The sequence below is a fragment of the Bombus huntii genome, unplaced genomic scaffold (genome assembly GCF_024542735.1).
Source record: "Bombus huntii isolate Logan2020A unplaced genomic scaffold, iyBomHunt1.1 ctg00000062.1, whole genome shotgun sequence".
NCBI classification, from domain to species: domain Eukaryota; kingdom Metazoa; phylum Arthropoda; class Insecta; order Hymenoptera; family Apidae; genus Bombus; species Bombus huntii.
The window spans coordinates 162,405-189,446 of NW_026099323.1; the positions used below are offsets into that span (position 1 = coordinate 162,405).

Here is a 27,042-nt window from a genome sequence, read left to right on the forward strand (position 1 = left end):
CTGGACAAATCTTTGTTGATACTGTAAGCGTAACTGGTCCGGATATTGTCTTGTGGAGATAGAAAAATACACGAAGTATTGATTGAACTACATATTTTTTTAATTCTTTTTTAATTCTTTTAGTTCTTCATATATTGATAATAGAACGATATTCCGCTACTTTGAGCACAATATAGTAATGTTTAAATAAATAATAAAATTTACGCATTTCGTCTTCATGCGTCGATAAGAAAATGCAAAAAAAGTTAAAGAAAGATGATGCGCAGACGCGAAGTTTAGTCAGCAATAATATTTAAAACCTCTAAAATATATTGTACACATTTATTTGCAAATAAGCTCAATGAAATTAAACTGTAACTGTGTTTCCAATAATGTCTTCGATGTATTGCTCGCCATTATGTCGGATTAACAACTCTAAGTGATCGACCTTAATCACTAAATGGCGGCCGTGATTTAGTGGTATAGCTTTACATATGACGGACATCGCAGGCGCTTGTAAGACGTCCATTGTGAAACGTTTCCAATAGCACCGTTTATGTGATGGTGAAATCTGAATATATATATCGCTGAAATATATATCGCTTATCACTTGAGTCTGACACGATCGTTTTTAAATAGAATCACAATTTTTTATTCCTTACAAAATCAGTCTATAAAGATTATGTGCAAATAAAATAGATAAATAGATAAATGGTTGTACAAACTTATAAAACAGATATTACAAGTATATCTAAATAAATGATATATTTATAAATTGTAATATTTGATCTAAAGTTTAAATAAATAAAAGAGATACTCGTGACTTACAATAAAAGTATTTTTTTTCAATTTTTAAACAAAGCAAAAGTGGATAACAATTTTTCAAAATGTAAAAATCAACACAATGGTTGGTTTCTTTAATTAATCAATAACGTTTAAAGTTAATTAATGTCCAGAGTGGTTTATACATTTTGTATTTCGCCGTATTTCAACGTTCGATGTGTAAATAGAACTTGATGCCTGAAATATCGAAAAAATAATTAAATCCGATCGTTCCGTCGAATTTGCAAATTGTATACTCGTGTAAAATCGAGTGCGCTTGTGTATGCTGATACGAAATGTGGTAGTATATTTTTCTTTTTTCGATTATCGTTATCACTTTTTGTGTGGAAAAATTAATTCCGTGAAATGGAAGTGCAATCAATACGGTTTATCACGAAATAATAGCACAACGACGGTACATATTGGTATTGACGTCAGCTTCACAAAATTTCTCGAGTATCGCGGTCGACTATTTGGGTTAAGAATTCATTTTCAAGGTTCTACAAGCACGAGTATCTTATGGATATGAAATTTTCAGTGTACATTTTAATAACCATATTTCATATTGCATGCTGCGGTCCAAGAAAAATCCGCAGTTAATATTCTGCTAATCCCTGCTGCTTTTAAAGACCATAAGTAAGGTCCGTAAGGTCGTCCGTAAGGTTTAAAAGATTTCGAGTAGATTTGTATTACGTATTTTATCTTCTAATTTTTAAAGAGAGGGTCGTGTTTAATTAATTGAAAATGACGAAACTGTAATGGGACATTATTATCAAATATTAAACGTGGTTCCATTGGGTACTTTTATGGTCTTTGCGAGATATATATGCATTATACGTTGCTATTAGCAACGCGTAGCGATGAACGATGGAGAGCAGTACCTTCGTTATCTCGTCTCGGTTGTGTACATATCAGTAATGCACAGTACTCGTACTAAATATCTTACAAATTCCATACAGATTTTCAGATTAGTTTCGAATAATACCAACACGACCATGATAGTCACAGTACAGTATTAAATAGTGCCACTATGCATAATACACTCCTAAAATGTTTCTACAATATATTTATCCGAATATTTTTGTCAGCTACTATATCCTAACCACGATTTATTAAACAATATATAGATTTAAAAAAGAATATATAACGACATTACTTGTTTAGGCTAGATTGGTTTAACTTGTATAGTTTTAATAACTGTGTAAGGTCAAACAAGAACTTATCGTTAGTTTGGCGAGATTTGATTACACGAAGCAACATAATTGCTTTGAAACTCAGGACAGAAAACAATGTCAACCGGTAGACGCGTTTGTCTGGTGAACGTGTAACGCGTGAATAATAGATAGCGACAATCACGCGAACGCTAGTTACAGCTGACTTGGCTTACATTGTAGCATTCAAACTAGAGTATACGAGCCGTAAGCGCTATTGAAAGTTCAAAGGCCGACTAGTGAGCTTCATCCTATCTCATTTTTTAATCAGGCGATGGATCGACGAATCGTATTGATTTCGAGGATTATTATAGTTCTGTGGCAATTTTAAAGCGTGGTTTGTCTAATCTTGTCTCGTTAGCTACAGACTCTTTGGCGAGCAGCCTGAAACTTGATCCAGTTTCGAGAAAATGAAAAATTTGTCTCTTCTCTTTGCTTCCCTGTTCCTTCTTTCCTCCTTTTTCCCTTTTTACATCGCGTTAAGACCCGTTAAATAATATTGACTGCCGTGGACGCTGGCTGAGGAGTGCACTTTATAACTAGCTTTAAAATCACTGACGTCGATGAGGACAAAGGTAAGTTAGAGGGTCATTTATCTGAGCTGGTGTTATTCGACCTGAACTCTGCAGCTTTTCAGAGCTTCTTTCGTTTTTCTTTTAAGAGCAGAGATGTTAACTGGTCTTTTGTTACGTGTAAGAAGTATGTACTAAAGCTTATTTAGCACCAATTGGTTGCTCAAAGTCGAGATATACATACTTATATTATATTAATACGTTACAGAAGATTACGCGTTGGTTAGCTTATGAGAATTTATAGTGTGTCACAGATCACAAAAGCAGAATGACTACTTTTTCATAAACGATATATGTATATGAATTGAAAGTTTAACTATTACGCCACATACTTCTCTCGATAAACGTCGTCGAGTGCATATTGTTAAGGAATATTAGCCATTTGAATTCAATAGTTTCGAAGAAACTAATGCTTCTGTGAAGTTTTTGCAGGCTGTTAATTTTTTATTGAGATACTACAAAGTTTGAATAACTTCGATTAGAAATAAAAATCACATTACATTAACGCGTAGAATGTAACGTAACGTAGATAATGTAAATATAAATTATATTACAAGGAAATAATACGGGTAAGTAATGTGAAACATTCTGGTTAAAATTGCATCCTTTGAAGGCTAGGACACACAGTACTTACGAAGTAGATTAAGTACCAAATGGGGTACTTAAGAAAATTCGTGTTGTCATTGTTTAATAAACATCTTTAGCTAATAGCTTTCTGCAAAAGCTGGTTTAAGTTATGCTAGCTTATTCCTTATTAATTGCAATTATATTGTTCGTATCTCCTAGAGGATTAACAATCCATTTTTATAATGGATAATAAAAGTAAATTCCTATTAGGTTGTCCCAAGTTTCTTTCGTTTTATAAAGAAATGACAGATGCATAACATATTTTGTTTTATGTTATTCTATATTATTTTACATTAAATTGGAAAAAGGTGGATCACACGTAATTCAATAAAATAATATAAAACGAAAAATGTTGTACATCTATTACTTTCTTATAAAACGAAAGAAACTTTTGGAACAACCTAATATTTCTCTACTACGACGCTTTTACAGTGCTAAAATATTTGATAAAAATGTTAAGAAATTCTAATATTGATTTAAGCGTATAGATTTATCTGCTCTTCATATTTAATCAAACAGAAATTGTTAATTATGATTTCCACTTAAAAGCGGATTGCATATTATGAGGATAAATTATCAAATTCATCTCTAATATAGACATTAGAGAATCATTCATAGCCGCAATCCTGTTTACCGCTAACATTCCTGGTACTCAATAATTCATTAGGTGACTGCTTTAGCCGCACAGAATACACCTACAAATAATTAATCGCGATTAATATTCCATCGACTTTTGAAAATCCCTCATGTGATCTATTTCATGCGATGAGAATACGTATAAATTGAGATTGCGATCGACCATCCTCAGTCGGATAAATCGAGTGATTCAAATTATAACACAAAAAAAAGTTAAAACTAGTTACATTATCTTTTTCAATTTTTATGTATTATTTGGCGGAAGAAACTTTGGTAATTGGTAAGTAAAGTTCACCTCCTTAATGTTAATGATTTTAATATGTTATTAAGCTCAAGGTTCTAAGGAATTTTCTATATATATATACATATACATAACTGTGTGCGTATATGTATAATATACGTATAACAACCAAAGTTCAGCTCTCAAGTGTACGCAAAACTTTTATGTTCATTTTACGCTATACCAGTATGTTTCATGAATTTGTTTGCTAACAGTATCGAAACAAATAACAAGCAGAGGACGAGCTATTCATGAATTGTTTTGCCAGCGTGTACGCTCCCAATATTTTCTATTTGAGAAAACATACTTGTTGCTATTGCAACTACAAATATTTTTACAGTCGACGCTTTTGCCGTGAATCATTGGCTAACATGTAAAATCGAGAAAAAACATGGTTTATTGTGATGGAAATGTGGAAAACCGCAAAACAGATATAGAAGGGAAAATAAAGGAAAGGAAGGTAGGGATAAGTAGAAGCTTGGGGCCAAGTTTAATTCACTGAAACCGAGCTGCTTGTATTATCACAAAACAAAATTGCCAGTACGTCATTTCCGTACTCTCGTCCTCGCGAAAATGGTTTTGCTTGTTAAGGAAAAACGAAGAGACAGGGAAGAGAGGAAAAAGCAGACGGAGAGCGCTTTTAAAAAGCTGGCGAACCGTGTGTTACCACAACGAGACACGCGATGCTATTTGTCGCTTTAAATTGTGCCGCAACTCGTTTTTGAGATCTTTGCCAGGGGCGCGTTAAAACATGCTGAAAATATATTTCTGGCTTTTCTGGGGTTTAACTGAAATATGACAAATAACGTTGTAAAACATATGTACTTATGACTTACAGAGTAATTGAGTGTACAAAATATATAGTATACAAAATAGCCAGCGATTTAGGGCTTTAAAAGATCAAAAGGAAAGAAAAGGAAAGAAAAGAAGAAAGATAATATGTTGTGGCAGTCTAAGTCGATCTAAGAAAATAGATAAAGGGAGGGAGGGGCAAAGCTAGTTAATCTGGAAAAAATCCAAGCGTCAATTTCAAGCATTTACAGAGAATCAAGCGGGCTGGTTAAAGTCGTGAGTTGAGCAATTATCCCGCGTTAGGTTCAATCAGGTTAGTCCCACGCGAAATTGATCCAACCATGCGAAAACGAGTGTATTCTGATTTCTGTCGCAGATACTTCTGGCTAGTGCAGTACCTACACGGTGGTTGTTGAAATAGCCGCTTCTCATCTATTTTCCGCAGCGCGGACATCATCCTTTGATCCCTTACGACTAACGAAGTTTTCGAAGATGTACGGCAGTTTGAGATTCTACTTGAAAATGATCATGATTGCGGTCTGTGTGCCGTGTGCTCTTCTTTCTGTCCTTCCGTTAAAAACTGGTAAGTTGATACTGATTAATTATGCCATCGAAACCATATATAATGGCTACAAAAATGCCGCTAATATAATATTCCTTCTTTCTTGTATCTTCTTTCTTGTATCTTCTTTCTTGTATATATATCTTGTATATATATCTTTCTTATATATATATATATATATATATATGACTGATATGAATTTCTTTCGGTCTCGAATGCGTTAAAAGAGAGCGCAAAGAAGTCGAAATTACTTATTGTAATTAGTAAAACGACCTGAGAGGCAGACAGATAAAAGAAAGGAGGAATATTATATTAGCGGCATTTTTGTAGCCATTATATATGGTTTCGATCGCATAATTAATCAGTATCAACTTACCAGTCTTTAACGGAAGGACAAAAAGAAGAGCAGACGGCACACAGACCGCAATCATGATCATTTTCAAGTAGAATCTCAAACTGCCGTACATCTTCGAAAACTTCGTTAGTCGTAAGGGATCAAAGGATGATGTCCGCGCTGCGGAAAATAGATGAGAAGCGGCTATTTCAACAACCACCGTGTAGGTACTGCACTAGCCAGAAGTATCTGCGACAAAAATCAGAATACACTCGTTTTCGCATGGTTGGATCAATTTCGCGTGGGACTAACCTGATTGAACCTAACGCGGGATAATTGCTCAACTCACGACTTTAACCAGCCCGCTTGATTCTCTGTAAATGCTTGAAATTGACGCTTGGATTTTTTCCAGATTAACTAGCTTTGCCCCTCCCTCCCTTTATCTATTTTCTTAGATCGACTTAGACTGCCACAACATATTATCTTTCTTCTTTTCTTTTCTTTTTTTTCCTTTTGATCTTTTAAAGCCCTAAATCGCTGGCTATTTTGTATACTATATATTTTGTACACTCAATTACTCTGTAAGTCATAAGTACATATGTTTTACAACGTTATTTGTCATATTTCAGTTAAACCCCAGAAAAGCCAGAAATATATTTTCAACATGTTTTAACGAGCCCCTGGCAAAGATCTCAAAAACGAGTTGCGGCACAATTTAAAGCGACAAATAGCATCGCGTGTCTCGTTGTGGTAACACACGGTTCGCCAGTTTTTTTTTTTTTTTTTTTTTTTTTTTTTTTTGATATCGGTGACTGCCATATTCTCTTGAGTTTCCAAATCGTAAAGAATCTTTCCCCAGGGATTGGTCAACTGTGTATGTCCCCATGCGACGTAACTTGCTTAAGGAACAGGAGCCGGTGATATGCAGGCAACGTATAATTGATTACCATTCGCTCTGAAACGCTGAAGTAATGACCAGTGCAGTGGTCCAGTGGTCATATTGAATGCCGCTGGATATATCAGCATTTGGCAACCTAACCCAGAGAAGCAGGAAATATGAAGCCACCGAATACCAATTAACTTCGTAGTTGCACGGTTCACATTCCATCATTTCTGAATATGCGAGGACAGTCCTCTTATTGTGCTTTTAATTCTTTTAGTTGTTTCATTTTCAGCAAATATACTGGTTTTTTAAATTAAGCTTCTTTTTATACAGAGTTACAGATTATATTAATTTTATATAGAATATATTTAAGAAAGATATTTAATTTTTTGCTAGTTAAGTATTGATCGATTAAGTTACTGTACCTTTGTTCCGATAAATGCGTGCCATTTCCTCGAATCTAATATCACAGCAAATGCCAATACCTATTTTGCAGCCCTTCACATCGAACGTCGTTAGGGAGTTACCAGGACTGAGTGAATCACTCTCTCGAAAAGTAATCTTATTAGGAATGTCGATGTCGAATAGATGTACCTAATAACATAAAAATGTGGTCGCTAATTCTATTGCTGCAACTTTTGTAATTTAATATCAAAGTTACCAACTCCTAAACTTTAATTATTTTTTATTTAATAACTGACAGCGTTTTTATCACTTTCTTTTATTAAAAAATCTTATCATTTAATAATGTTTAAAAAGGAGAAAAAATAAGTATAATAATATTTTAAGTATGTGAAAAATTTATATTACACATTACAACAAAAATGGGCGTTTCCCGTATCATAACGTTATCTATAAACCGTAAATTATAGAATTGGTTATAGTATACGTATGTACATATGTATATTCCTAAATTATTCCTAGATAGAGTCACTTTCTTCGCCCCAATATTTTCAAATTCAAAGCCATAAAGGAATATATTACTTACCTTTCGGTGTTTTGCTATCAAAGTTCCATCGGGACCCCAAATAGTACAGGTATTGTACAATTTATCGCCCTCTATTTCAGGCATCGTACCACCAACTACATAGATGTTGTTTTCTTTAGCTGCGTTCGATGAAGCAACGCTCGTTTCACCATCAGGAATACTCTCGGCGTATTTTCGAAAGTACTCTGCATTGCAATATTTCAATTAATGAAAAATAACTGTCTTTTGTTCCAACCATAAATTAAATTGAAATGTTTGTCAGTTTTTTATTTTTTAAATTATTAAAATAACTAAGTTTTATATTTCGACTTAATTAAATATGCAATTACTTAGCTAATAGTATATATAATAAATTGTTTCTACAGGTTCAAAATGAAAAATGAATATTTAGAAATATTTAATTACGACAATGCTATTTGTGTTAGCATCAGTGGCTTGTTACTCAACGACTTTGCTAGTACTTTTTGAAACATAAAGTTAGTTTTCAATTAACACTTATACTAGAGGCGGAATTATAAATGCAAAATAATTGATAATACTAATTTATAAGTACCTAATTATTAGTATCTTAAAAAATATATTTATACAAAAATCACGATAATCATGAAAATGGGGAAATCCTATATTCTCGAATCAATTCACAATTTATTTTGTATATTAATTAGATTCCGCGCTCATCAGTACGTACTCACTGGCGAGATCGAGAAAATGTATCGGCAATTCCTCGTACGACCAGAGGATCGGAAATATCAAAGGATATTATGGCGCAGCGCGAGTGGAGAAACAGAAACATATGAGCTTAACACCGTAATACTCTTATCATAGAAATAGAAGCAGTCCTCAATTCCCGCCCGCTAACTCCTATCTCCACCGATCCAAATGATCTCCTAGCCCTCACTCCCGGACATTTCCTCATTGGCGATTCATTAATGTGCTTACGTGATCGAGATTTCAGAGACATTCCATCGAACCGACTCTCCAAATGGCAGCATATCCAACAGCTTAAACAACATTTTTGGAACCGCTGGCATAAGGAGTATTTGAACGAGCTAACCAACCGCAATAAATGGAGCAAGGGTGGACACAGCATCCAAAAGGGCACAATCGTCATCCTCAGAGAGGACAACGTTCCCTCCATGCATTGGCCTCTGGGCCGAGTTATCAAGGTTCATTCAGGCGCCGATGGTGTCATCCGGACAGCTACAGTTCAGACGGCAAAGAGCATTTTGGATCGGGGCGTCAAAAGGCTTGTCCCACTGCCAATTCAACCCGATCTCGAGAAACCCGAACAACTAGCCACCGAGCCGAAATAAGATGGGAACTTCAACCACACCTCGCTAGTTTGATCGGTACCCTCTCAACGGGGGGAGAATGTTACGCCATGCGGCTTACCATAGGTCATATTCTTAACTATCGATCGCGGCACTATAATGTCGCAGACGGATCGTCGCGTCTGCCCGGCAAACAAACATTGTAGTGGCAAGCGCATGGTTCATTAAGCAGGGCGACTTCCAGAAACGTCGACTCGTGGCCCGTATTTTACCTCGCAGTAAAAGAATGTGGCGTGATCCGAACGTAGTGGGGGTCGCCTTCCAGAAAAAACGAAAAAAATCGAAAGGCGTTCAGAACTTTTCGAGAAGTCGAACCGTCAACACATGTGGTATGTCGCGCATTACTTATCAACCAAAACGCAGTTACATTTTTTTTGTTCCATTTATATCTTTCTAGTTAATAAGTTGTTGAAATAAACATTAATTTATTTGTGTTAATTCTGTGGAATTTCATTGAACTACCCTTATTATCATAATCGAAATAAGGGGATCGATCAGTTCGTGGCGTCGATTATTTAATCGTAACGGGAACTTACAACTCTCGTTGACGTGCTATCTCGCGATCGCGTCTCTCCGCGAACGGTCGAAACAAAATGATTCACTAAAAACTGTCCTGAATTCCTAAGAATTTATTTACCGCAAAACTGACAAAGTGTTTATTTAAAACATGAGGTTGAAGGTAGTCCTTTTCTTTCATTTCATTCATTTTCATTTTCTTTCTTAAGTATGGCTAACACAATATCTAATCAATTAAAATTTTATATTTTTACGTGAAAAGTTTCTTTAGATAATTATTATCAACATGATGACTAACTCTTACGGATTAATACGTGTCTGTAGGGCAATCCGGTGGACTTGATCGGCTTTTTACTTCGAAAGTTGAGTAATCGGTGTCGCTTTCTTACGCATCTTTGAACTGTATAAATGTTTTAAAATTGTTTGATCCAGAATGTACCACACCGGACAATCAAGAAGGCAGGTGCCTTGACTACAGAAAATGTAAACCTCTGCAAGAAATATGGCAGATACAGTACCGTACAGCCACCGATTTTTATAGACGATCAGTGTGCAGATACCAGGTCAATGTTACGATCGTTTGCTGTCCGAACGATCCAAACAAAGAGAAGAGAGAAATTTTAATAAAAACTGTGTATAAGTATAAGGCTTTGCGACCACCATACTGTGGTTTTAGCAACGTCTCTCATACCAGGGTGGTCGATGGTAAACCAGCTGAACTTGGTACGTTTTATGTCTTTCTTTCCGATTAATAATAAGCCATTTACTGCAAAGCATGAACTTTAAAGGCATTAAACAGCACATCAATGTACATTTCAATTAGACTAAATAATAATGCTATGATTTTATCGGTAGTAACTTTACTTATTAACTTGAATTATTTCTTTCTTTTACTTCATGTTAGGAAGAGTATCTTTTTGCTTGAAATAAAAAATTGATATAGGAGTAATAATATGGATAGAGATCAAAAACTGTTAGGGCAGAAATTACACGTTTGAACTTTATAGTTCAGTATAGTTCAAATAGAAATTATATAGAATTATTTAATAATTTGTATTCCACTGGAATAAAAATTTAATTTCTGTCTTTATCAAATCTCTATTTCAGAGTATTTGTACGTATGTACTTATCGTCTGCTGTATGATCGAATATCGAATAGGTAATAATCGTTGTTACTCGTTATGTGAGAAAAAATTATGTATATTCACAACTATGACTATTGCATTTTAGGCGCTTGGCCATGGATCGCTGCATTAGGTTTTCGTAATCCCCGAAACCCAGACAAACCACTATGGAAGTGCGGAGGTTCCCTGATATCGGCTAGGCATGTTTTAACCGCAGCACATTGTGCACATATGGATGGAATAGAAAACATACACAATCATAATATTGCCATTCTTAGATAGGTGGAGGAGGTGCCATTTTCGAGTAAGTCCTCAAATATATATATATATGCTATTGAGTATTACTGAAGTATCATATCCTGAAATTTCTTACTGTACACATATATTGTGTCATAAAGCGTGTACAATTCTTTCTCATACTTTTGGTCATTCGTTTCCTGCATTTTCATTTATTTTTTTATTTTTCAGGGTACGTATATCCCATTTGTACGAAAGAGCAACTTCGTCGGCTATAACCCCCTTGTTGCTGGATGGGGAGCGTTAAGATATAGCAAGTGATATCAATTTTATAATAAAATTAAACAGTTCCAGTCTTAAATATCTTTCTCATTTTCTTCGTAGGACGACCACGACCTAATGCATTAATGGAAGTACAAATGCCAGTGATTAAGAACGCCGAATGCAAAATAGCTTATTCCAAATTTCCTAATGCACCTGATATCACTGATGGTATAATATGCGCCGAACATGCTCAGGGTGGAGAGGATTCTTGTACGGTAATTAAGTTACAGAGTTACTACAAACTATACGGTATCTGAAGACACGTCAATTCAAATTAACATCAAATCGACGTCTTAAACATTAAAAATAATAGATAAACACAATTTAATAGTTTTGCCCACTTCTCACACCTCGTTATGGTATTTAATCTAATTTCCTTCTAATCTTAGTTTTGCTCAAAATACATATAACATGTACGTTATAAATTGGAGTATTTCAATACACAAATCAATAGAAGATTATTACTGTATATAAGTATAATTTCAATGCAATTCGATCGATATATTTCAGTATCTTTGATTAAAAATTTAACGATCCTTTCAGGCTGACCGTGGCGGACCACTGCTGATACAACATGAATTAACCTCGTATTTAATAGGTATTGTGTCTTATGCTTATAAGTGTGGCACAGCTGGGTATCCCAGCGTTTACACTAGGGTCACATCGTACCTTGACTTCATTCTCCAAGCGATGCAATAATATGATATTACTGTTCCATAAATATCATTGTGTAAAAAACGTAAAGTTGGATTTTCTTATTGTGGAGATAAGAAACAGCTCAAATTTACATTGTTTTGTACGTTACAAATTATAGGCTTAAAATGTACGAAATGTAACTTTGAAACGACACTAATTTTTTACGCACGATAAACCTCCACGACTTAGGTATGTAAAGATGATAAACGTATATTAATTCTATTAATTTGGTAATAATAAACCAACTTTCTGAGAAGTTCTGTAAATTTCGTTTCTGTTGTATCAAGAGAATAATGGAATATTCCACTTAGATCGTATACTTCTTGTATGTACGTACAAAATTTTCCGGCTAATCTAAAACACTTCATAAGATAGAGAGCTTCTGAAAATTCGGACACAGAGAGTGCATAAAATACAAGATAAGTCTCGTGTCTTTCAAAATTATTTTTTATTCGCTAAAAACGTCCTGTGTACTCATGCAATCACATGCAACCTCGAAACTTCACTTATTTTTTATCACTTTCCAATTCAATACACAGTTTCTGCATTTTTGACTATATGTAAGAGAAATTTCCATTCAGCCAAAGGTGTACTTACAGATTATAGATTCCTATACGACTCTCAGTAAAAATTTATCCGCACTCCAGATAGTTAAAACTTCTGTCGACCGTATTGATCCATCTGCACTCTTCGTATGACGTCAATATCTGTTCAGTGCTGCTGCGCAGGTTTCTTTGTGTTACGTCAATTCGTTTGTGACCGTTGCGCGAGTAATGGCGCTTTGCAATGGTGATTTGCAGGAAAACAGTGCAGGATGCTGTGATTCGTTTCTTGTGGTCGGAGGTTATGTTTGATGCCTATATTTATCAAAGATTTAATGCACATTATGGAGAAAGTGTTTTGTCACGAAGTGTGTTTGAATGGGCACAAAAGTTCAAAGAAGATCGCACAAGTGTTATGAAAAAACAGCTGGACGCCCGTCCACATCCACGATGACAACATTGAACGTGCTCATGAACTTATGCTCTATGGAATAGACGAGTGACACTGGATAATGTGGCAAATCATTTGCAAATCAGCCACGGCTCTGCTTATGCAATAGTGCACGACAGATTTGGATTTTAAAAAGTTTGTGCGAGATGGATGCCGAAAAAGCTGATGAAAAGGTGAAGACGACGATGCATTCGTGGTTCGCAGCTCAGCCCAAAACATTTTTTAATGAGAAAATATAAAGGTCCTTCGGCAAATGGACAAAGTGTATACAGAAATCGAGTGATTATGTCAAAAAATGATGTATGTCTTTTTTGACAATTGCTTAAAATAAATTCTACACCGACAGAGCGGGTAACTTTTTACTCACCCTCGTAAGACACTTAAATTTCCAATCTCTTATGATGAATAAAAGAGCTTATACTATTAAATCTAATTGTATTTTGTTGCATGAGAGTACACGTGTATGTGATGTACATTACCTTTATATCCCCTTGAACGCTTCAATATTGCGCATATATACTATATTTTGTACAGCTTCTATAAAATTTCGTATGTTTGTTTAGGCTGTTAATCTAGAGGCTGGAGTACAAAGAAGTGGCACAATGATGTGGGCTGATGACATTTATAATTATCAAGGAATCACCCCTACATTCGCTCAGGTATATATCGTTGACTATAATGTATTTAACATATATGATTGTTAGAATATTAATAATTAATTTTTAATTCTATCAGAATTTTAATGAAACTGTCCCTTGGGAAGGAAGAACTGATACCTTGATATCACGGTTTGTACATCCTATATATACGACAAATTTTAGAACGTTATATAACGAAGAACCAGATCGTCGTGGCCATGTGATGTGAATAAAAGGACTTGAATTTGATGATATTTTTATAATGTTAGATAACATAACTAAGTATCTTCACAGTAAGATAGGATGACATGGTTTACATGATCTTAATGTTGTTCACTCGAGTGATGATATTATAAGGAAAAGTGTAATATCACAGGTAGGATGATTCATAATTTAGAACTACTAACTCATGTATGTATTAAAAATTAAAGAAATATATTAAATTTTATAGGATATTTATGTTTAGTAACCAGTAATTCAGAGATTGGTATTCATGGTTACTATAACGAGGCTGTAGAAACGCACCCTTTCTTCTTTGCAAATGGTCCTGTATTTATGTCTAAGCCGAAACTGGAACCTCTGAATAATTTAGATTTATTCTTGTTATTTTCTAAAATACTTATCTACAGTATACCATAAGGAATGATACCGTATCGCACCTAATCAAGTGCCTTAAGAAACATCAACAGGATATCACAGTAATCCCTTATCGACTGATATGTAAGTAAAAGTTATCTGTCATTGTTATACACAATTATGTGTTAGTGTTATACACAGTTATTTATCATTTTCTATTAATTCAGTTGTAGCCACTACAATATCTATGACACTGGTAGTAATTATGAGAACAATAATGATGTGTTCTATAAGAGGAAATGATGATTAGGAACAAAAACTTACAGGTAAGTCAAAGTATATGTTATTTGCCATTTGAAAAGAAAGTTACTAACTTGGAATTTTTTGATAAATAATAATTGTGCAAAATATATTGGATTTCAAATTTGTCAAAAATTGAAATTTAAGAAGCATTGTAATAATATAACATTAATATTTTGATTTTTCAGGAGATATCATGCGGTGGATGGATAATATGTAAAAAATATTAAGCAGCATATGAATTTTCATATTGCGTAGAGATAACAAAATGAATTTTAAAAAATGTCGACATGGTAATAAGAAATAGCATCATGACAAAGAATATATAAAGACAGTTTCATTTTTTATAAATAAAAATTTGTTGTTCCAGATTTTGAAATATAGTGAAACGTTTAATTAGTATCTTAATATCTTTAAATAATTATTATTTTAGAATCAATTGTAATTGTATCATACGTACTTTTGAATTCGTGCAAGAACATATGTAATTTTGAAGTAGTTATTATTAGGAAATTGTTAGACGCGAACAGTATGCGAAAAGTTAGTATGCAGTGTAATAATTATCAATCAAAACACAAGAATTAAATTCTTGAGGAAAAAATTTCCGGAATTTCTTATTTACATGATTATAAAGAAATCCATAATAAAAAGGAGCTGCTTTCTAATACTTCTCTTCCTTGTAATGCCTACGTTAACAATAACGAGGTTCGACTTTTTGTTTTTAGAGGGATACTGGAAAATTTGAAAGTACAGTACCATTGGGAAGAAAATCACGATATTGAAAACGATATTTGCAAGTAAATTTCCAAAAAATCTGTTTTCAAATTTTCGCTTTCTATTTCACATTAAAAGAAAGGGAGGGCTGCCTTCTTTTTCTGCAAGACAAAACAAACATTCTGAATCTCGTATCAATGAATGATGTCAATAAGTTATTTTTCTTTTCAGATTGAACAATATTCCAGATTTATTCATAATTTCATACTACGCGAAGAATAGACTTTCATAGGTATATAAAGGAAATATTAAGTATAGGAAAACTCTTTTTCGTTGTAGGTGACATATGCTTCACGGTTGAACACATGTATTTTTGAACACATATAAATGAAGAAGTACTCTTATGGAGAAAAAGAATTGATACCTTCGATTGACATTAGATAATGTATATAAACTTATGAACAATCACTATCAGTTTGTATTTTAGGTGCACACGCAGATTTGTTGGAGTTCTTATAAAATGTACTTCCTGTACGAACGTTTTATTCTTCCAAATTTTACGATACTATGTCTCATATAATAACTATATGGATTAAACGTAATATAAATGATCCGAAAATAGACTCGAACGACATTAATTGTCTTTCTATTTATACCAATATCGATAATACAAGTAAAGCTGGAGCAATAGTATGCAAGAATGGACTATTTATTATTTTAAACCAAATCATAGCATATTCAGAATGCACAGTATTATCATGAAATGTAAATGAATCAGTTGTAAACGAACGATTTTACTGTAAAATCATTGCCACCTTTTTTTCATCTGAAATATAGCAGCAATGAGTACATTCTTTTAATATATAATAAAACGAGATATCTTTATAAAGTTACATATGTCATCACTGGTAACTGTTATCTCGTATGACACCAAATATACCGTTAGTATGGAATGATATTTTTATGAAGATATACTTTAATGATAGATTTTATGAATGAAACGTTATATAAGAAAAATTATCTCTTGTTATTCTATGAAGTGTAGTAGCTAATGAAGATTAATTTTACGAAGTATTAGAGCAAAAGAGAATTAAAAAATTAAAAAGATCTAAATAAGATTGTTCGTGTGGCTTAATTATCTCAATTCTGGTACACCACTTGTTACATTCTAACTAATTAGCGCTAAACAATAACTTGCAAATATTAAAGATATTAACACCTTAATATTAACACCTAAAGGTTTTCAGGAAATTTTATAATATTTGATTATTGTATATCTAGTCATTGATTGATAAAATTTCTTGTATAAGCATAGATCGAGGTTGACGTCATACGCAGATTGCATTACAGGTATCGTTTTAATTTATTTTATGGCTAGAATCATTTGAATATTATACGAATAATTATTTCCATTCGAACGATTAATAAATCACGTACCTATAAAAGATATATTATGAAAAAGACGTGACGAAACAAAAAAATATTGGAAATTCCGTTGTCATTAGATCAATTATTTTTGCAATGATTTTTATTTCCATGTAATTACATATGAAATGGGTAATTCATTAACATCTCCTCGAATCGAATATAATTCGTTACACTTCACAACGATTCAAATAATGGACGGGAAATATATAATAACTTTCCTGTCCTTGCGTTAAAATAGTACTGTACAAATCAGATGATACAGGAAATACCCAAAAAACCCAATTACATCCACATTGCATGACAGCACACTTGCAATGGATTTTTGTGATTTCAATGTCACAGACAATGACACAACTAATCAGAACACGTTCGAGGCTATAGACATTGAAATTACCGCGTGTTTAATACGTTTAAAGCATAAATCTAAATTTCACGCGATTATTTCTTTGTACATTGTGAAACTCTTAAATTATCTTAATCGAATAAATAATCCTAATGTAATAAAACATCTTGAAATAGACCTAGATATCTGAAACAGAAACTCGAAGGATAAGAAATCCTAAAAGGTACTAATCCTAAAATAACAAACTCCTAAATAATAAACAAGTGATAAAACCTGTTATAAATAATAAACCTTACCTGGAATAATCAAATCCTAACTAATCGAAAATAAAATAAGGCAAGCAATTCTTAATCTTTCAAGTAATTTTTCCGAAAACACAGAAAGATAGAGAAATTAAAAAGACGCAGCACAAATTGCAGCACAATGAAAGTTTCAGAGCGATGAATACGATCGTATTAAACTAAATAATTTTCAAAAGTGAAATTACACTGAAACGTATATCGATGATATTTGTCATTTCTACGATCTGTTTCGCTTGATCGTGCTTCTTTTCTGATGTAAATTCAATTTATAATACGAACTAAGTTTCCTTTATTATTATTAGTCCTGCGTCTTTTTAATTCGTCACTTCTTTTATTTCAGAACAATGACGGGCTCCAAGATGCTGTTCGGATGTTTGGCGTTAATTGCTTTTCTGCATCCATTAGTTCACGTTTGTACTTCGAGTAGTACAGCTCAAGGTTTGTACTTCGAGTTGTCTTTTTCCATGCACTTCAAATTCCAATACGATCTGGTCACGTGGCCTTCGTACAATTTCGAAATTTTACCTGTTTGGTAATCGTCAATGAAAAAAGAAGTTATGCGTGACCTCAACACATTGAAACAATTTTTATGATTTTTTATTTGCCGGTTGGTCAGCAAGTTAATGGAAAAATTTCACTTAACTATTCGCGTTAATTTCTTCGGTTTAACTTTTGGGAAATGCTTCGTTAGCTTCGGGAATATTCCAACGATTCGTTTTACGTACAAAATAAGCATGATAAATATTACATAACGGTAATGTAATATCGGAATATATTAAAGGTGTAATTTTGTCCGATTAATTATAATTTATTAATAATGGATTGAAAATACAGATATTAGTTAGACAGAGAAACGATGTTTGATTAACAGGAAAACTAAATGCAACGCTCGTATTTACAACAAATAACTTGACAACTATTTGGTAACTCTCTCTCTCTCTCTCTCTCTCACTAGCAACTCTAACACTCGACAACACTCGCAACTCAATTCTAACGACTCTATGCTTCGACGTCTCGATCAACTCTGAACCTCGCCAATGCATTCCTGCTCGGTCCTGCACGCACGCACGCACACGCGCGCTCACACACACACACACACACACACACACACACACACACACACACACTTTTCGGCTCACATACTCTGGCCTCTTGATTGCCACTCCTTGAAATATGAAACCGTACTTCTGTTTTGACGCTGCTTATCTTTTCTCGCGTCACTGTTACTAGGCGCTCTTGGATGTAAACAAACCACAAAAAGACGGCGTACACGGTGTTTTCTAATTTCAGCCGATCTCCAATCAAAGCTATTCTACGATATTACATTATCGTATAATAATAAGCTTTTAATCGTTTAATAATAACTCGTCAAGTAGAAATTCCACACGAAGCATTGTGAAGAATAATACTTGAAGAAGATCTATGTTCTTACGAGATTGGCTGTGTACAAGAACTTTGTTGGATAGATTGTATCGTTTGACGAAAATTTTATTGTTGAAAGTTAAGAAAGTTGGAAAGAAAACCCACGCTGTCTCGAAGATATCTTGTTTTTCAGATGCTGTAAATTGACAAATAACTAGATATTAGTATTGACATTATTTGATGTCATATCTGACCTTAAAGTATAAATAAAATCAATCTAGGAATTAATGAAATTTCAAACATTTTTTCTAAGAAAACAGAAGTTTTGTTCCTCCTAATGAGTATCACATGATGCAATAGAAAAATAATTTGACATTGAAAATCGTGTCAAGATCAATTTCGAAGCTATAAAATCGTCTTAAAAAAACGCCGTGATAAAAAATTTTTTGACACCTTGTACAAAGGTGTATATCAACGTAAGTGTACCTGTATGTCTATATTCGAGATTATTTATCTATTCAAGATAGCAAAGTAAAAATACTATATAGAGGATTTAATTAATGTGTATATCAACACATATTCTCGATAATACGATAATACAATAATATTCTCGATATACGTACGCGCGTGATAGAAGGTCGTTCGGGGAAAAATGTTCATGACACCGATATAAAAATACCATATGGAGGACATAATTAATGTGTCGATCAACGTATATATCATTATATGTAATTATATCATTATTATCAATATTATATATAATTATTATATTATTATTATCATTATATGTAATTATATCATTATTATCAATATTATATATAATTATTATATTATTATTATCATTATATGTAATTATATCATTATATGTGCATTTGGCAAATAATATTTGACATCTGGAAGCGACATGTTATTTATCTATTCAAGATAGCAAAGTAGAAATAGCATATAGAGGATTTAATTAATGTGTGGATCAACGTATGTATCACTATATGTAACAATAATATTGACTGTATATGTACGCGTGTAATAGAAGATTTTCGGTTTACAATGTTTATGACACTGATATAAAAATACCATATAGAGGATTTAATTAACGTGTATATCTATGTATATATCTGTAATATCGTGATATAATATATTTACAAGAAATGGATGATAAGAAATTAGTAATAATTCACAAAAAAGGATATCGTAGTAGAAATATTATAAAAAAACATTTTCTGTTTTAGTGTAGAGTTACTCCTTCTTACAGACAGTGTCGTACAAATCTGTACGTCTCTGAGAAAATGTAGGTATCTGAGCCCTTACTTCCTCAACAACTTTTAGATCTGATAGAAAAAAGAAACATACGAAGTAATAAGTAATGCTTACTAATAAATTCAACAAATACAGAGGAAGATGGCTAAATCGATAAATTAACGAGACTAAAAATTAATTACATCATGGATCTCTCGCTTTTAATTTTAAGCTGTAAATTACCGATATCGGTGACTTTTTTTTTTATTTATTTATTTGTTGAAATTTTTTTTTCTTTTTTTTTTTTTTGATATCGGTGACTGCCATATTCTCTTGAGTTTCCAAATCGTAAAGAATCTTTCCCCAGGGATTGGTCAACTGTGTATGTCCCCATGCGACGTAACTTGCTTAAGGAACACGAGCCGGTGATATGCAGGCAACGTATAATTGATTATCATTCGCTCTGGAACGCTGAAGTAATGACCAGTGCAGTGGTCCAGTGGTCATATTGAATGCCGCTGGATATATCAGCATTTGGCAACCTAACCCAGAGAAGCAGGAAATATGAAGCCACCGAATACCAATTAACTTCGTAGTTGCACGGTTCACATTCCATCATTTCTGAATATGCGAGGACAGTCCTCTTATTGTGCTTTTAATTCTTTTAGTTGTTTCATTTTCAGCAAATATACTGGTTTTTTAAATTAAGCTTCTTTTTATACAGAGTTACAGATTATATTAATTTTATATAGAATATATTTAAGAAAGATATTTAATTTTTTGCTAGTTAAGTATTGATCGATTAAGTTACTGTACCTTTGTTCCGATAAATGCGTGCCATTTCCTCGAATCTAATATCACAGCAAATGCCAATACCTATTTTGCAGCCCTTCACATCGAACGTCGTTAGGGAGTTACCAGGACTGAGTGAATCACTCTCTCGAAAAGTAATCTTATTAGGAATGTCGATGTCGAATAGATGTACCTAATAACATAAAAATGTGGTCGCTAATTCTATTGCTGCAACTTTTGTAATTTAATATCAAAGTTACCAACTCCTAAACTTTAATTATTTTTTATTTAATAACTGACAGCGTTTTTATCACTTTCTTTTATTAAAAAATCTTATCATTTAATAATGTTTAAAAAGGAGAAAAAATAAGTATAATAATATTTTAAGTATGTGAAAAATTTATATTACACATTACAACAAAAATGGGCGTTTCCCGTATCATAACGTTATCTATAAACCGTAAATTATAGAATTGGTTATAGTATACGTATGTACATATGTATATTCCTAAATTATTCCTAGATAGAGTCACTTTCTTCGCCCCAATATTTTCAAATTCAAAGCCATAAAGGAATATATTACTTACCTTTCGGTGTTTTGCTATCAAAGTTCCATCGGGACCCCAAATAGTACAGGTATTGTACAATTTATCGCCCTCTATTTCAGGCATCGTACCACCAACTACATAGATGTTGTTTTCTTTAGCTGCGTTCGATGAAGCAACGCTCGTTTCACCATCAGGAATACTCTCGGCGTATTTTCGAAAGTACTCTGCATTGCAATATTTCAATTAATGAAAAATAACTGTCTTTTGTTCCAACCATAAATTAAATTGAAATGTTTGTCAGTTTTTTATTTTTTAAATTATTAAAATAACTAAGTTTTATATTTCGACTTAATTAAATATGCAATTACTTAGCTAATAGTATATATAATAAATTGTTTCTACAGGTTCAAAATGAAAAATGAATATTTAGAAATATTTAATTACGACAATGCTATTTGTGTTAGCATCAGTGGCTTGTTACTCAACGACTTTGCTAGTACTTTTTGAAACATAAAGTTAGTTTTCAATTAACACTTATACTAGAGGCGGAATTATAAATGCAAAATAATTGATAATACTAATTTATAAGTACCTAATTATTAGTATCTTAAAAAATATATTTATACAAAAATCACGATAATCATGAAAATGGGGAAATCCTATATTCTCGAATCAATTCACAATTTATTTTGTATATTAATTAGATTCCGCGCTCATCAGTACGTACTCACTGGCGAGATCGAGAAAATGTATCGGCAATTCCTCGTACGACCAGAGGATCGGAAATATCAAAGGATATTATGGCGCAGCGCGAGTGGAGAAACAGAAACATATGAGCTTAACACCGTAATACTCTTATCATAGAAATAGAAGCAGTCCTCAATTCCCGCCCGCTAACTCCTATCTCCACCGATCCAAATGATCTCCTAGCCCTCACTCCCGGACATTTCCTCATTGGCGATTCATTAATGTGCTTACGTGATCGAGATTTCAGAGACATTCCATCGAACCGACTCTCCAAATGGCAGCATATCCAACAGCTTAAACAACATTTTTGGAACCGCTGGCATAAGGAGTATTTGAACGAGCTAACCAACCGCAATAAATGGAGCAAGGGTGGACACAGCATCCAAAAGGGCACAATCGTCATCCTCAGAGAGGACAACGTTCCCTCCATGCATTGGCCTCTGGGCCGAGTTATCAAGGTTCATTCAGGCGCCGATGGTGTCATCCGGACAGCTACAGTTCAGACGGCAAAGAGCATTTTGGATCGGGGCGTCAAAAGGCTTGTCCCACTGCCAATTCAACCCGATCTCGAGAAACCCGAACAACTAGCCACCGAGCCGAAATAAGATGGGAACTTCAACCACACCTCGCTAGTTTGATCGGTACCCTCTCAACGGGGGGAGAATGTTACGCCATGCGGCTTACCATAGGTCATATTCTTAACTATCGATCGCGGCACTATAATGTCGCAGACGGATCGTCGCGTCTGCCCGGCAAACAAACATTGTAGTGGCAAGCGCATGGTTCATTAAGCAGGGCGACTTCCAGAAACGTCGACTCGTGGCCCGTATTTTACCTCGCAGTAAAAGAATGTGGCGTGATCCGAACGTAGTGGGGGTCGCCTTCCAGAAAAAACGAAAAAAATCGAAAGGCGTTCAGAACTTTTCGAGAAGTCGAACCGTCAACACATGTGGTATGTCGCGCATTACTTATCAACCAAAACGCAGTTACATTTTTTTTGTTCCATTTATATCTTTCTAGTTAATAAGTTGTTGAAATAAACATTAATTTATTTGTGTTAATTCTGTGGAATTTCATTGAACTACCCTTATTATCATAATCGAAATAAGGGGATCGATCAGTTCGTGGCGTCGATTATTTAATCGTAACGGGAACTTACAACTCTCGTTGACGTGCTATCTCGCGATCGCGTCTCTCCGCGAACGGTCGAAACAAAATGATTCACTAAAAACTGTCCTGAATTCCTAAGAATTTATTTACCGCAAAACTGACAAAGTGTTTATTTAAAACATGAGGTTGAAGGTAGTCCTTTTCTTTCATTTCATTCATTTTCATTTTCTTTCTTAAGTATGGCTAACACAATATCTAATCAATTAAAATTTTATATTTTTACGTGAAAAGTTTCTTTAGATAATTATTATCAACATGATGACTAACTCTTACGGATTAATACGTGTCTGTAGGGCAATCCGGTGGACTTGATCGGCTTTTTACTTCGAAAGTTGAGTAATCGGTGTCGCTTTCTTACGCATCTTTGAACTGTATAAATGTTTTAAAATTGTTTGATCCAGAATGTACCACACCGGACAATCAAGAAGGCAGGTGCCTTGACTACAGAAAATGTAAACCTCTGCAAGAAATATGGCAGATACAGTACCGTACAGCCACCGATTTTTATAGACGATCAGTGTGCAGATACCAGGTCAATGTTACGATCGTTTGCTGTCCGAACGATCCAAACAAAGAGAAGAGAGAAATTTTAATAAAAACTGTGTATAAGTATAAGGCTTTGCGACCACCATACTGTGGTTTTAGCAACGTCTCTCATACCAGGGTGGTCGATGGTAAACCAGCTGAACTTGGTACGTTTTATGTCTTTCTTTCCGATTAATAATAAGCCATTTACTGCAAAGCATGAACTTTAAAGGCATTAAACAGCACATCAATGTACATTTCAATTAGACTAAATAATAATGCTATGATTTTATCGGTAGTAACTTTACTTATTAACTTGAATTATTTCTTTCTTTTACTTCATGTTAGGAAGAGTATCTTTTTGCTTGAAATAAAAAATTGATATAGGAGTAATAATATGGATAGAGATCAAAAACTGTTAGGGCAGAAATTACACGTTTGAACTTTATAGTTCAGTATAGTTCAAATAGAAATTATATAGAATTATTTAATAATTTGTATTCCACTGGAATAAAAATTTAATTTCTGTCTTTATCAAATCTCTATTTCAGAGTATTTGTACGTATGTACTTATCGTCTGCTGTATGATCGAATATCGAATAGGTAATAATCGTTGTTACTCGTTATGTGAGAAAAAATTATGTATATTCACAACTATGACTATTGCATTTTAGGCGCTTGGCCATGGATCGCTGCATTAGGTTTTCGTAATCCCCGAAACCCAGACAAACCACTATGGAAGTGCGGAGGTTCCCTGATATCGGCTAGGCATGTTTTAACCGCAGCACATTGTGCACATATGGATGGAATAGAAAACATACACAATCATAATATTGCCATTCTTAGATAGGTGGAGGAGGTGCCATTTTCGAGTAAGTCCTCAAATATATATATATATGCTATTGAGTATTACTGAAGTATCATATCCTGAAATTTCTTACTGTACACATATATTGTGTCATAAAGCGTGTACAATTCTTTCTCATACTTTTGGTCATTCGTTTCCTGCATTTTCATTTATTTTTTTATTTTTCAGGGTACGTATATCCCATTTGTACGAAAGAGCAACTTCGTCGGCTATAACCCCCTTGTTGCTGGATGGGGAGCGTTAAGATATAGCAAGTGATATCAATTTTATAATAAAATTAAACAGTTCCAGTCTTAAATATCTTTCTCATTTTCTTCGTAGGACGACCACGACCTAATGCATTAATGGAAGTACAAATGCCAGTGATTAAGAACGCCGAATGCAAAATAGCTTATTCCAAATTTCCTAATGCACCTGATATCACTGATGGTATAATATGCGCCGAACATGCTCAGGGTGGAGAGGATTCTTGTACGGTAATTAAGTTACAGAGTTACTACAAACTATACGGTATCTGAAGACACGTCAATTCAAATTAACATCAAATCGACGTCTTAAACATTAAAAATAATAGATAAACACAATTTAATAGTTTTGCCCACTTCTCACACCTCGTTATGGTATTTAATCTAATTTCCTTCTAATCTTAGTTTTGCTCAAAATACATATAACATGTACGTTATAAATTGGAGTATTTCAATACACAAATCAATAGAAGATTATTACTGTATATAAGTATAATTTCAATGCAATTCGATCGATATATTTCAGTATCTTTGATTAAAAATTTAACGATCCTTTCAGGCTGACCGTGGCGGACCACTGCTGATACAACATGAATTAACCTCGTATTTAATAGGTATTGTGTCTTATGCTTATAAGTGTGGCACAGCTGGGTATCCCAGCGTTTACACTAGGGTCACATCGTACCTTGACTTCATTCTCCAAGCGATGCAATAATATGATATTACTGTTCCATAAATATCATTGTGTAAAAAACGTAAAGTTGGATTTTCTTATTGTGGAGATAAGAAACAGCTCAAATTTACATTGTTTTGTACGTTACAAATTATAGGCTTAAAATGTACGAAATGTAACTTTGAAACGACACTAATTTTTTACGCACGATAAACCTCCACGACTTAGGTATGTAAAGATGATAAACGTATATTAATTCTATTAATTTGGTAATAATAAACCAACTTTCTGAGAAGTTCTGTAAATTTCGTTTCTGTTGTATCAAGAGAATAATGGAATATTCCACTTAGATCGTATACTTCTTGTATGTACGTACAAAATTTTCCGGCTAATCTAAAACACTTCATAAGATAGAGAGCTTCTGAAAATTCGGACACAGAGAGTGCATAAAATACAAGATAAGTCTCGTGTCTTTCAAAATTATTTTTTATTCGCTAAAAACGTCCTGTGTACTCATGCAATCACATGCAACCTCGAAACTTCACTTATTTTTTATCACTTTCCAATTCAATACACAGTTTCTGCATTTTTGACTATATGTAAGAGAAATTTCCATTCAGCCAAAGGTGTACTTACAGATTATAGATTCCTATACGACTCTCAGTAAAAATTTATCCGCACTCCAGATAGTTAAAACTTCTGTCGACCGTATTGATCCATCTGCACTCTTCGTATGACGTCAATATCTGTTCAGTGCTGCTGCGCAGGTTTCTTTGTGTTACGTCAATTCGTTTGTGACCGTTGCGCGAGTAATGGCGCTTTGCAATGGTGATTTGCAGGAAAACAGTGCAGGATGCTGTGATTCGTTTCTTGTGGTCGGAGGTTATGTTTGATGCCTATATTTATCAAAGATTTAATGCACATTATGGAGAAAGTGTTTTGTCACGAAGTGTGTTTGAATGGGCACAAAAGTTCAAAGAAGATCGCACAAGTGTTATGAAAAAACAGCTGGACGCCCGTCCACATCCACGATGACAACATTGAACGTGCTCATGAACTTATGCTCTATGGAATAGACGAGTGACACTGGATAATGTGGCAAATCATTTGCAAATCAGCCACGGCTCTGCTTATGCAATAGTGCACGACAGATTTGGATTTTAAAAAGTTTGTGCGAGATGGATGCCGAAAAAGCTGATGAAAAGGTGAAGACGACGATGCATTCGTGGTTCGCAGCTCAGCCCAAAACATTTTTTAATGAGAAAATATAAAGGTCCTTCGGCAAATGGACAAAGTGTATACAGAAATCGAGTGATTATGTCAAAAAATGATGTATGTCTTTTTTGACAATTGCTTAAAATAAATTCTACACCGACAGAGCGGGTAACTTTTTACTCACCCTCGTAAGACACTTAAATTTCCAATCTCTTATGATGAATAAAAGAGCTTATACTATTAAATCTAATTGTATTTTGTTGCATGAGAGTACACGTGTATGTGATGTACATTACCTTTATATCCCCTTGAACGCTTCAATATTGCGCATATATACTATATTTTGTACAGCTTCTATAAAATTTCGTATGTTTGTTTAGGCTGTTAATCTAGAGGCTGGAGTACAAAGAAGTGGCACAATGATGTGGGCTGATGACATTTATAATTATCAAG

General features: G+C 33.9%; 3 protein-coding genes across 20 annotated transcripts in view; 2 read left to right on the top strand and 1 right to left on the bottom strand.

The window, feature by feature from the left end:
- Nucleotides 1-307: 307 nt before the first annotated feature.
- On the bottom strand, nt 308-26,054 carry LOC126876041 (omega-amidase NIT2-A-like). Of its 15 annotated transcripts, none has more exons than XR_007693896.1 (5): nt 26,011-26,054; nt 21,186-21,370; nt 7,124-7,292; nt 6,128-6,849; nt 5,674-6,064 (listed from the first exon to the last, which is right to left on the bottom strand). XR_007693896.1 is itself a non-coding variant. In XM_050638962.1 (4 exons), the coding sequence occupies exons 2-4, from the start codon at nt 21,267-21,269 to the stop codon at nt 968-970; spliced, it is 285 nt and encodes a 94-aa protein (XP_050494919.1). In that variant the 5' UTR covers nt 21,270-21,370; nt 26,011-26,054; the 3' UTR covers nt 308-967. The 15 variants fall into 15 exon arrangements, 7 of the variants coding, with proteins under 7 accessions (XP_050494919.1, XP_050494918.1, XP_050494917.1 ...); XR_007693893.1 differs by lacking the exon at nt 7,124-7,292 and adding an exon at nt 20,623-20,791; XR_007693895.1 differs by lacking the exons at nt 5,674-6,064; nt 6,128-6,849; nt 7,124-7,292 and adding exons at nt 19,465-19,898; nt 20,050-20,348; nt 20,623-20,791.
- Nucleotides 9,228-12,224, top strand: LOC126876036 (venom serine protease Bi-VSP-like). Its single transcript, XM_050638952.1, has 3 exons — nt 9,228-9,346; nt 9,966-10,256; nt 10,438-12,224. Exons 1-3 carry the CDS (start codon nt 9,244-9,246, stop codon nt 10,461-10,463), a joined length of 420 nt encoding a protein of 139 aa, XP_050494909.1. The 5' UTR covers nt 9,228-9,243; the 3' UTR covers nt 10,464-12,224.
- LOC126876035 (venom serine protease Bi-VSP-like) overlaps nt 21,794-27,042 on the top strand; it is a 44,962-nt gene continuing 39,713 nt past the window's right edge. For 3 of the 4 annotated variants that reach the window (XR_007693884.1, XR_007693883.1, XR_007693887.1), the window contains exon 1: nt 21,794-22,734. The gene's annotated coding sequence lies outside the window, so the exon portion shown is untranslated. The remainder of the gene's footprint in view (nt 22,735-27,042) is intronic. The other variant, XR_007693879.1, reaches the window with a different exon arrangement.

Excerpts from the sequence above, each read along its gene's own strand:
- LOC126876036 (XM_050638952.1), top strand. The coding sequence starts at position 9,244 with ATGTGGCGTGATCCGAACGTAGTGGGGGTCGCCTTCCAGAAAAAACGA. Across the intron at positions 9,347-9,965 it reads TCGAACCGTCAACACATGTG|AATGTACCACACCGGACAAT; the intron begins GTATGTCGCGCA and ends TGTTTGATCCAG. Across the intron at positions 10,257-10,437 it reads TGGTAAACCAGCTGAACTTG|GAAGAGTATCTTTTTGCTTG; the intron begins GTACGTTTTATG and ends ACTTCATGTTAG.
- LOC126876041 (XM_050638959.1), bottom strand. The coding sequence starts at position 21,269 with ATGCCTGAAATAGAGGGCGATAAATTGTACAATACCTGTACTATTTGG. Across the intron at positions 20,792-21,185 it reads TGATAGCAAAACACCGAAAG|GTACATCTATTCGACATCGA; the intron begins GTAAGTAATATA and ends TTATGTTATTAG. Across the intron at positions 6,850-20,622 it reads ACGCATTTATCGGAACAAAG|GTTGCCAAATGCTGATATAT; the intron begins GTACAGTAACTT and ends TCTCTGGGTTAG.